The sequence below is a fragment of the Linepithema humile genome, chromosome 6, assembly GCF_040581485.1.
Source record: "Linepithema humile isolate Giens D197 chromosome 6, Lhum_UNIL_v1.0, whole genome shotgun sequence".
Lineage (NCBI taxonomy): Eukaryota > Metazoa > Arthropoda > Insecta > Hymenoptera > Formicidae > Linepithema > Linepithema humile.
The window spans coordinates 4,742,761-4,755,053 of record NC_090133.1 but is presented as its reverse complement, the minus strand read 5'-3'; the positions used below and the strand labels follow the sequence as shown (position 1 = coordinate 4,755,053).

At 37.0% G+C, this 12,293-nt stretch overlaps 1 protein-coding gene and 1 long non-coding RNA gene across 2 annotated transcripts; one reads left to right on the top strand and one right to left on the bottom strand.

Annotated features, from left to right (window-relative positions):
* Positions 1 to 4,172: 4,172 nt before the first annotated feature.
* On the bottom strand, positions 4,173 to 10,397 carry LOC137000493 (uncharacterized). Its single transcript, XR_010890726.1, has 2 exons — positions 8,844 to 10,397; positions 4,173 to 4,558 (listed from the first exon to the last, which is right to left on the bottom strand). It is a non-coding gene; the product is annotated as an uncharacterized lncRNA (long non-coding RNA).
* On the top strand, positions 7,006 to 8,566 carry LOC137000413 (uncharacterized). Its single transcript, XM_067356867.1, has 3 exons — positions 7,006 to 7,121; positions 7,198 to 7,414; positions 7,490 to 8,566. Exons 1-3 carry the CDS (start codon positions 7,006 to 7,008, stop codon positions 7,940 to 7,942), a joined length of 786 nt encoding a protein of 261 aa, XP_067212968.1. The 3' UTR covers positions 7,943 to 8,566.
* Positions 10,398 to 12,293: the final 1,896 nt, after the last annotated feature.

Genomic DNA, 12,293 nt, shown 5'->3' with positions numbered 1-12,293 from the left:
AAAGACGCTGCCGATTGAAATCACAAGACCGAAAGAGGCTAACATCGCAGCCGAGACATTGTGTTCGCACGGTGGAAAAATCTACTCTGTGCAATAATGTATATCGCTGGTATTCGATAGGCCTGTTTACGACGTGGAAACAGCCTGCGGGCCGTTCTCAGCTGCTCCCCCTTCGTCGAGGTGGTCCGTCCAGCTGGCCTCTGATGCCGGGATGTTTCTTAATAATTCAAGCGGCCGCGGTACGCTCGGTGCGGCGTAATAAACACGCATCTTCGTGCTTTACTCGTCGTGGACCGCGCGTTTTTCCCGTCTTTGTCGCCGGTCGCTCCATCCCACCGCAAAAAGTCATTAGGAACTGGTTTTAGAGTTTCCAGTTAAGTCATCAGGGCAACATTTTAGAGCCGTCAATAGCGCCGATGCGGCAGTCGCTCAGTAATTTACAGCCGTTTCAATACCCGCGCGCCTAGGGTAGCCAGAAGCGTATGGCCGTTTTTATGCCGTTGCGATTCTAAATTACGTACCATAAGCGAAAATCGCGCGAAACGCCCGTGAAACTCGCAAAAACCCATCCAGTCTCGCTTTATATCTCGCGGCGCGATTGCGTAAGTTCAGAGCGACAACACGCGGACATGATGATACGTGTCGCCGTGATGCGCCAGTGATTAAATACGTGCACGTACAAACTGCATAGCATTATTTTTTTGTGAAAAACTAACTACATTGCTTCTTTTTTCCCGTTTTTTCTGTATTTTTTTTTTTTAATAGAATTAAAATCATGTAAATTTTTGCCTTATCTCGATCTTTTCTGTTTTTAGCTTGAGTCGATTAATTATTTATTTTAGCAATTCATTAACGTGAAGTAATCGCTTTGTATGCTTCAATCCTAATATAATATCTTAATTTCGATAAACGTCTCCAACTATTTATGCATCTGCTTTTTTCTTCCATTTTGTCTCCGTCTTTCATTCGGTAGTGCCGCTCTAACGGACAGGTCCGCCACTTTGATTTTCGTTCCGTCAATTATGCGGCACGGTGCATTGTCGCCCGAGCGAAAGCGTAACGAGTGCGGCGCGCGTTGGCGCTATAAAACGTCCTCCGTGTGGGAAGGTGCAAGGACGTCGTTATGGGATAAAGCCGCGTACACACCTACGGATGACCGTGGCTAAGCTAAATCCTAAGTAGCTTACGGGCGTCTCGATGTCACAGAAATATCCATCGGAGGCGTCCGCCTCCTCGTCTCCGTTCGTTCCTTACGCGAATACTCTTTCTCTTACTCTTTTTTCTTTCTCTCTCTCTCTCTCCCCCTTGTTCTATCTATCATCTCTCACGTTTGCGACACACACTGTGCTAGAAGGACAGTGCCCACGCTGAAATATCTCCATGAAGAGCGGCTAATTGTGCGGCGGTTGATAAACTCGTTTATCGCCGCGGCGACAGGCGCGGTACACTTCTTCAAGGCGCGCGAGTCAGACATTATGATGCACTTTGCAATTCCTCTCAATCGAATCGAATAATATTCGTGTACTTCGTTTCCTCGCGGGCTTACATGGAAATGGCATTAAGTCTGTGAAAGATATCTGGGAGAGGTATCGTGTGCTATTAATGCCTCTTCACTGATAACGTTTCCTGTAAAATGTTTGCTCAGCATATCGTTTCGGCTTAACAAAAATGTAGACCTTGTAGGATTAATATTATAATTTATTTTTAGCACTTAGTATCTTTCCTTGCAATTCATATAAAGTGCTAATGTATTGTCGTTTTATCATCTTTAATTTGGTCAAAGTTGATACAGCAACACGTTACGATGCGAAAGTCTCTATCTAATTAACGGCAATGTTGATTAACGCTTGGAAAAATGTAAGATTGGAAATAAAAACGACAGTGACCGAAAGTGATCCATGAGATAGAAATTCCTCGCTTCTACCTTGCCCGGCTGCACCTCCTTTCATCCTCCCTTTCACCTTCTCCATATTATCGCCGTTACATGAAACGAGACCCACGCGCATACGCGTTGCGAAAACGCGTCGGCGAAGGCTGCCCAGATCGATTTCGCAGGTACAATGCGCCTGTCTCTCCAATAGCCTTGCGCGTATATGCATATACATGCTCGCCGCTGCACAGAGTAACACGATAATTCTTCTTCGGTAAAATCGCAGTCGAAAATCATAAATCGCTCAAGCTGAAAGTATTATACGGTGAAAGATATACTTTTTATTACGGAAATATGGACATTTTTCATTGAAATAAAGTTACGATTTCGCCGATCATCCGCGATATCTCTTCAATGTATAAAATTTTTCAACCTGATAAGATAATAAAAAATGTACTATCGTATCTCGTTGGTTTCTTATTTTTATTTATTATATCATTTTTCTTAGATATCGAAGTTTTCAGTTTTCCAATTTTTCAACCTAATAAGGTAATGATAAGATAATCTCCGTGCGTCCTTCCGTTAAAAAATTGAACTATTTTTACACCGAATTTTTCCCGCGATTAGGCGCCGAACGAATCTCTGAATCGTTTGGTTGATTGAAATCGAGAACAAAACGTAGCGGACGAGCGGTGCACAGAATTGAGATGAATGCGGCGCGAGCAAGATTGATTTCCTTCATTAAGTCGCGAGCACCGACGCGCACAATTAAACGCGCATTACAAATCGCGCGCGAATGGTCGGAGCAAGTACGTCCTAACAAGAATGAGCATTCCGTCAGCGCGGAGGTCCCTCTATTACTGCGTTTCAGCCGTAATGTCCGACGACGCGCATTAAAAACGCGTTATCTGCCGCTGTTTCATCCCCCCGCTCTCGCTCCCGTCCAGGATACTCCACTGCCCTTCATCGAAGAAAATGCCAGGCCTGTTGCGTCTTCCCAAGGACTTTTCGTCGCGCTCGCGACGATGAATATGATGAATACATATACTGATGTAGACCGAGGCTTACTACCTGTTGCGCGCCAGTAGTTGCGTGTCTCACTAAATTCTTAACTGCATTCTTATTCTTGGTGCAAAGGTGCAGTAACGTAAGGGGAAGAAAATTCAAGGATTGCATGTTAAAGTGTCCTATATATCTGCCTTCGCAGAAGATTAAGAAAATTATTCTATATTCTTAATGTAATTTAAGCGATATCGGAGTCAGAAGCGCTTCTCTCGTGAACAACTCCTGCGCTGGGTGGTCCCCATTGTGCACGACCGGGCAGACTAAAGTGGATTTTAAACGTCCGACCGAGCATAAAGAAGCGCAGAAATTTACGTTTGCTCATTGCTCGCGCGCTGAAAGAATGTCGTGATGATACACCAGTTTCGTAAGGTTCCGGTCGCGGCGACGGAGACCTCTTCTCTCAGGAATCTCCCCGCATTAACTCTTTTTTCGCGTGATCCGTTTTTACGGGTATCCACCGACGACACTCGTTTACGCGAAATGCACAAACAACAACAATGATGACGATGACGTGGTGAAACGGCGACGGAAAGCGTCTCTTTGCTCCGATACCGGGAAACGCGGCTACTAATTCCAGTCGTTTCTCAGCCGCCGACGCGACCGTTGCCATTACGGTTATCATTATTTCAGCAAATGAACCTTCTACCTGCTCGGTTACGCGCTCAAGAGACGATTCTTTTCATTCGTCTCTCAGCCCTTGAATACTACGCGATACGTTGAAGCTGCTTTTTGTCTCTCTGCGAGTCGCATCGCGAAAAGCCGTTCGACTATGAGCGTTGTAATGCAGGTGACAGGAAAAGAATGCATTACCTTTCTTGAACTTTCAAACAAATGCGATAAAAATTTATTCAAACAAAACTGAATAATAAAAGATAAGTATACTAATTTGAACTGTCATCTATACAAGCGCAAATAATTAAATGAAAACTCGAAGTTTAGGCTCGCAAAAAATTAAACCGATGGAGTAGCAGGAGGATCTCAAGCCAAAGAAGATTGTAGTTCTTAGAATCTTTTATTTTAACAAATGTTTCTCATAAGCAGCAAACGTTTCGGCCGATCATTCAGCCATCTTCAGCGCTTGAGATCCTCCTGCTACTCCATCGGTTTAATAAAATAAAACACTCCAAGTGTCAATTGTAAGATCAATATAAATAAAAATTTTTAAGATAAAAAAATTCTTGGAAAATTTGGATCAAATAACAATTATAGGATCAATACGTATCAAAGTGAATATATCTTAACTGTCAACAGTTTTATATATTTGAAGATAAGATATTTACATGTATATGATTATTCAATAATTATCACCATATTTTTATGTATTTATAATATAAGTTTCATATTGTCAAATTTCTTTTAATTATTAATTTTCCTCAAACTTGGAAGTCATCATCCACAGTAATATATTCTTTTATAGAATACTGATTGTATGGTTTATTATAAATTAATACTTGTACTGTTTGGTAGACCATTGTTTATAATGTCTGGAATACTTGTAATGTTTGTTAGATCAATATTTGGAAAAGGTGTTAAAGTAAAAGTCTGTGGATTTCCATTGACTTCAGTCAAAACTGCTGTTAGTGCGATCATCATAATCATTGCAAAGACAAAAATGAGTTTCATCTGCAAATAATATAAATCGAGAATTAATAATAATAAAGAAAAAATGAAAAGAAATAATAGCATAGACTTCGAAATATCAATTAGATTAAACAATATTAACTTTTTGCACAAGCATTATATTTAATTATAAAGCTCATATTACTTTGGCATCAAAATAAATATAAAAGTCCTTTACCGTTTTACGATATTCGCAATAATAAACGAGATATTAATGTTTGCATTTGGACTAATGAGAGCACGTCGAGAGACGCGCTCCAGGCGCTCGAGGTCTAGCCCGGCTCGGCGCGGTGCGGCGAGACGTGAGCCGGGCGCCGAGCCATGGCGCGTTTCCCCTCTTGCCTCTCCAACGCGCCACCCGCAGCCAATGTATGATAGACTAGGCCGGGCTAGATCTCGAGCGGCTGGAGAGCTTCTCTCGACGCGCTCTCATTAGTCCAAATGTAAAAATTAATATCTCGTTTATTATTGCGAATATCGTAAAACGATAAAGGACTTTTATATTTATTTCGATCCCATCTGTTCCCGGTGGGACAAGTCTCGCGGGACACCCTGTATATATATATATATATATATATAAATATAATTATAATAATATATATTGTACATACAGGGTGTCCCAAAAATTTTGACACAGCGGCCGTATGCCGGTAGAGCAGACCAAACTGAACCAAAAAATCCTCTACCATTTTACAATTTTCACAAGGGTTAAAGAGATATTAATTATTAAAGATTACCGAATGCGAACGCACGGCTGAGATACGACCGTCCACAGACTACGGTCGCTAGGCGCGCGGCGTGCGGTAAGCGGCGAGCGACAAGCGGCGAGCGGGGAGCGGCGAGCGGGGAGCGGCGAGCGGCGCGTCTCGCTAGACGTTGTTCTAAATAATTATTTTCTATTTTATAATTGAAATAAAATCTAATGACACAAAAAATGTGCAAAATCTTTGTGCATGCGTACACGTATGAAAAAAACGAACGGTTTATGATAAACTATCACGCGTCGAAAAATAATTTCTCTTTCTTTTAATAATGCGCTATCGTTTCCACACTACCTTGCGGTAGATAATACGTTACAAAAGAAATCTTGTGTATATTTTACTGATTAATATACGTTAAAAATATTGTGAATATACAACGTTGATAACAATATCTTTACAAAAATTTACGAGTTGTTTGTCTTTTAGTAATTGCAATTACATATGCTGATAATAGAGCTGTAATCTGTTTATGCGTAAAATGTGATGTACAATTTTTTAGTACGCCTAAATTATGCATCAAACGATGCATTCCAGGATCTTCATAAATTAAAAGAATTGTTTTTTATCATGAATACGACAATGCACCTAATTGACAATTCCATGATTATGCACGAGATACTTTGTTTTTCAAAACTGCTGCATAATAAATTTGATGTCTCATGTGATGTTGCGCACGCCTAGGAAATTTCTTTTGTAAATCCATGTTGCGGCACGTGCGCTTTTTTCTGCAAATCTGTACACAATTATATCACAATATTCTTGTAAAGTAAATCTCATTGTTAAGAATCACTACACTGAGAGAAAAAATAACTTAATATTAAAAATTATTTACTTGGTGGGTGCTATTAGCATATTTATTTAAATTAAAAACTTAAAGTTTTGTAAATATTAATTTTTACTTAAAATTAGATATTTTTGCTTAAGTAATGTAATTATTTAAGCAATTTAAATAAATATGCTATTAGCACCCACCGAATAAATAATTTTTAATATTAAATTATTTTGTCTCTGAGTGTACATACAAATAAAACACGATGCCAAAATTATTATGATAGTTTTTTGTCAACGCTGATATTCAATTGTTTTTTATTGGATCCACACATCGTGTATGTACACACTCTCAATATTCGTGCATTATAACTGTAGATAAACTGTAGATTTGAAAAACGGATACGTCAGACTATGTACTGTTAATTAAATTTTCCCGAGACGGCTCTGAAACGGCGTTGTTGTTTTTCGAATATCTACAGTTATAATGCACGAATATTGAGAGGTGAACCACGCATGTCCGGTATGCCTGACATGTCCGACGAGACGCGTGTAACTTCATGTGAGAAGTCATTCCTGTTCTAGTGTGTACATACATCGCATCGTGTGTAATCCGTACATAGTGATTCTCAATAATGAAATTTACTTCAGAAGAATATTGTGATATGATAATTGCTTACGGATTGGCGGGAGAAAATGCAAGTGCCGCGGCACGAATTTACGCGGAGAGATTTCCTCGTCGCGCGTGACATCCTACGAAACGTCAAATTTATCGTGTCGTCCGACAGTTTCGGGAAACAGGATGTCTCATACATAATCGTGTTGTTGGACCAGTGTGTAGTCGTGTTCGTGTTCGTGATGAAGAAGCAATTCTTCAAGCTATCCATGAAGATCCTGGAATGAGTATACGTCTTTTGGCGCATGATACAGGTGTATCTAGTACCACAGTACATCGTATCTTACGTACAAATGGATTACATCCGTTCCATTATCAACGGGTGCAACAACAAAAATTACCGAGAGACGCACAACTACGTGTAAATTTTTGTGAAGGTATTGTATACTCTTCATCTTTGTATACTCATAACACTTTTAACATAAAATAATTGTTAGTAAAATATGTACAGGCTTTCTCGCGCAATGTCGGCAAAACGAATTTTTCCCGGATCATATTTTATGGAGCAATGAAGTTACGTTTACACCGAACGGTGTATTTAATTCGCGAAATTTTGTATATTGGGCTGAGGAAAATCCTCATGCGATTCGCAAAGGCGCGTTTCAACGTAAATGGTCCATTAACGTATGGGCTGGAATAATTGCGAACCAAGTAGTAAGTAGTTAATTGTAGAAATAAAATAACTTTCCGTTACAAAATATAGTAATTATTTTAAATAATAATTTTCAGATCGGTCCATATTTTTTCCCACCGCGTTTAAATGGCGATATTTATGCGGAATTTTTACAAAATAAATTGCCAGTGCTTCTCGCCGATGTGCCCCTAAATATGCGAGTGCAATTGATTTATCAGCACAATGGAGCACCAGCGCACTTCCGCCGCCAAGTTCGCGATTTATTAAATGCGCATTATCCAGAAAGATGGATTGGTCGAGGTGGCCCTATCACCTGGCCGCCACGGTCGCCAGATTTAAATGTATTAGATTTTTTCGTTTGGGACTACGTAAAAAATCTAATCGGAAACTGTCGTAAAAAAACAGAAAATGAAGTACGTGAAGCTATTATTGCGGCCTTCAATACCATTACGCCGGACATGGCGCACCGTGCAACGCGCGATATTGTTCGAAGGGCCGAATTCTGCATACGAGAAAAAGGATGGCACTTCGCACGATTCTTGCATTAAAAAATGAGAGTGGATTAGGCCTATCGGGGAAACCACTATAAAAAAGCGCACTATGCTATCTACCGCAAGGTAGTGTGGAAACGATAGCGCATTGTTAAAAGAAAGAGAAATTATTTTTCGACGCGTGATAGTTTATCATAAACCGTTCGTTTTTTTCATACGTGTACGTATGCACAAAGATTTTGCACATTTTTTGTGTCATTAGATTTTATTTCAATTATAAAATAGAAAATAATTATTTAGAACAACGTCTAGCGAGACGCGCCGCTCGCCGCTCCCCGCTCGCCCCTTGTCGCTCGCCGCTCGCCGCTTGTCGCTCGCCGCTTGTCGCTCGCCGCTTACCGCACGCCGCGCGCCTAGCGACCGTAGTCTGTAGGCGGTCGTATCTTAGCCGTGCGTTCGCATTCGGTAATCTTTAATAATTAATATCTCTTTAACCCTTGTGAAAATTGTAAAATGGTAGAGGACTTTTCGGTTCAGTTTGGTCTGTTCTACCGGCATACGGCCGCTGTGTCAAAATTTTTGGGACATTCTGTATATAGACATGTACATATATATATATGTACATATATATAAGTATATAATTTAAACGTGTTTCTTTTCTTTATTACGCAAAATTTTCGAATGTAATACACTATTATGATTCTAGAAAAATATATTTTCGATGTTTATATATAGTCTCTCTTTATATTATTTAAAAAAATGTATGACAATAATTGCTTTTTATTCATCATAGCTTAAAACACACATTTTTCTCATGTTTTTAATAGTAATTCTTTAAAACAAGTTTAAATGCATGTCTGCTTATGCAAGCGTGATCAATTTATTTTTCTTGATATAGCCAAAAATTATTATATCAAAGATTACAATTAATTATACACGTATGTTTTATTTTACTTACTTTTTATGTTATTAACGTAACGTCTTTTTTCAAGATACAACGCAAATGCAGTCAATTGTTGATGTGCAACTGACGCGTACACGGTAGTTCTGCATTTTATAGACTATATAATCATCTAAACATGTTATTAAAAATATCCAACTCATACATTTAATGCGTCCCTTGCAATTAACTTTTGTATTTTAGTTTATTTTTGTTATGAACTTATTGCACAAGACCTATCAACTGATAACTTATCGTTAGTTTTTAAACCAACTGCGCATTTAAATGTAACATTAAAAAAGAAAAACTTAAAATATATTCACGGAACAAGTAAATAATTTTTTTGTTTTTTATGTAAAGGTTGTATTTGAAAATAATATAAAGTATCTAACTTAATCGCATTTCGGCATAAAATTTGACACAACGTATAATTGGATGGTATAAGTTATTAATTCAAGTTATTAATTCAATGTTAAGTTAAATCAAATCAAATTAAAGAATAGAAAATCAAGTATTGAATATTAATATATATAATTTTAATCAATATCCGTATCCGTTATTTCGTTTAATAATATTAAACCATTTTTCAGGTAATTTTAGTTTACGGCGTAAAACACGCTTGGTGTTTTGTTGAAGTATATTTCAAGGTAATATTTTGATAGTCTTTAAAAACCGGAATTCTTTATCTCTTTAATTGTTTCAAAGAAACTTCTTAATTATGGAGATAATAACAGAAAAAAATAGTGACACATGGCAACATGATACATTTCAACAACAATATAATTGCAACGATAGCAACAATTGTAATAACAATTGTAAATAATTTTTGTCAAAATATTAAAAATATTATAAAAGAACACAATACTTTTGCAATTTTTTAACTTTAAACGTTTTTTGTCAATTACTAATTTAGCTGATCTAACCGCAACTAATACTGGCCATTAATAAGTATCTATAATAATTTATCTTGACAATAGAAGAGTATAAAATGGCAGAAATACACTTTTATGTTAAATTATAAAGTATAGTTGATTATATATGTCATTTTTAATTATAATAATTTAAATAATTATAATTATTTTCATTTTTTTAAGTTTTTGCTTTCTCACTTTTTGATAGAATCTGAACGAATTTTCGGTTTAATCGAATATAAATGAAGAATTTTTGATGATTTATAACTATTTAATGGCGAATCAGATACATGTTGAGAAATTCTGAGTGTAACATAGAATAGCAAACTTTTTTTAAAAAATCTTGCTGTTTGAAATAGCAATGCGCGCATAAGCCATCAATTATAGGATGAGCTTTTATGACACGTAAATTTGCTCTGTCACTACGCGATCTTTCGATTCTTTTTTTTTCCAGCGGAGTTAATAATGACTGTCCGCAAGTTTGATGTTAAACCGCACAATATCGGATATGGTCCGGCAACAAATAGAGAAAAACCACAACATCCTTGATAGAAATTTAATGCAGTTTTCGATTGGTTATTAAGCAGTTATATTGGTTTCTTCCTAGTAATTGAACAGTAAAACTGTTAGGATCCCAATCAAGACGTAACGCTTTTCGTGTAGTTACTACATAGAAAAAATATTACAAAATCTGAACTCAGTTACTTAACAATAAAAGGACAATAAATAGATAATTGACAATTGTCACTTTTAACCTCTCTTGAAATTTTTATGGCAGAATTATGTGAGTTACGTATTCTAAGCTGTTTTAATTCTGTAAGTTTTTTTTTCTTTGCTGTATATTTTTGCACGCGTTTCCACATTTTTATTAATTTTACACTTAATTATTTTACAAACTTATTAAATTTAAACTTAACTTATTATTAAACTTATTAACTTTTTATTTTAAAGACTGATTAAAAACCTTTTAATATTAATGATATATTTTGTTAAAATATTTTTTGACAAAATTAGTCAAAGCAATTTTGCCTAGTTGCGATGCAGTATTTTTGTATATAAAGAAAAACCAGTAATATTAGATAGTAAAACTGGCCGGGTGTTTAGTCAAACTGCATAAATTTCTACCAGGGATATTCTTAATAAGAAAAGATTATTTTGCACTTTTGATTAATTCAGATTTAACGACTCAATTTTTTCTTATATTTTAAGATATACGTACGTTTTGCAGTTTTAATTCAAATTACGAAACGTTTGTGTATTACATAATTAAAAGCAGTGTTTTGAATAATTGACTATTTTACAAGCGTAGAGCTATAAAGACGAACGATCTTTAAAATTTATTGTTATTAATGCTTTAAAGGGAGTTCAAAGAAAAAAAAAAAATAGAAAAATATATTAATTGCATTTGAAAAGAAAAGATCCATTGTCAATGATAATCACGTCTGTATTCACTTAACTATTAGCCGCAGGAACGAGTCTTCCGTGTCGGGTTTGTGAGCGAGACGAAAGCGACGCTTTCACGGTTGATTTCGGCGCGTCGGGACGATGTCGCTTGACAGTAGCCGTAAGTTCAACGGTGGTCAGTCGGCCGAGAGAAAGAGAAAGAGAGAGAGAGAGAGAGAAAAGGAAAGTGAGAAAAAAAGAGGAATCGGATCGTCATGTTGCGCGTTTTCCTCGGCGGCGACGGCTTCGGAGTCTACAAACGACTTTTGTCCTTCTCACCTTCGCAGACTCGGAGCGTGCTTGCATCTTCCGGTGGTGCATCTGTTCGTCGCGGTCACACTTGTTCTCGAAGCTGTAATAGCAGGAACAGTGGTACAAGATTGGCGACGGTCATTGTCATCACTCCGCTCCGCTTCGATGCTCCTTTTTCGTTACTCGCTTGCTCCATTCGTCGCCCACAACGGTGCGCCACGACGCCGGGTAACCTTTACTTAACGTACATTTCTACGGGGACGCAAAAACCTAGCCGAAATCGACGATGACTTTCGAAACATCAGAGGCCTGGCGCCCGCCTCGCGCCAGCGCCATTCTTTTTCCGCGGCAGTTTCTTTTTCTCTATCTCTCAATCGCCATTCGACAGGGACCCCCGAAGTGCAACAAAACAGAATAAAAAATGTATATAATGAATCGAATTTTGCGGCCCTCTTTGAAAAAGTATAATGAAGCAAAAGGTAATTGTTGGCGTTACACAACATGTGTAACTTGAGAATATTTAGCAACTAACAATTTCTCAGCAAAATAATTCTGTAAAATTTATTGACAATTAATATCTAAATTGATGTAATTAAAAATCTTATGCTTATTAGAGAGCTTTAAAATCAATAAATATATTAGCATATATGTTAATTATAGAAAATATTTATTCAGAAATTCTTTTAATTTTTAAATTTATTTAAAATTAGTTTTGCAAAAAATGCACATGTATTTTAATAAAATTGTTCTGCAAAAAATCTTCTCTATTCATGTATAATTCACTCAGAATTCTTTATCTAACAGAAGAAATATGTTAGAAAATTTCCATATCTGATCGTGTTTAGGCGAACAATATGCAAAA

Coding starts and splice junctions, on each gene's coding strand:
- LOC137000413 (XM_067356867.1), top strand. CDS start 7,006: ATGATACAGGTGTATCTAGTACCACAGTACATCGTATCTTACGTACAA. Junction 7,122..7,197: donor CGAGAGACGCACAACTACGT/GTAAATTTTTGT, acceptor AATAATTGTTAG/TAAAATATGTACAGGCTTTC. Junction 7,415..7,489: donor GAATAATTGCGAACCAAGTA/GTAAGTAGTTAA, acceptor AATAATTTTCAG/ATCGGTCCATATTTTTTCCC.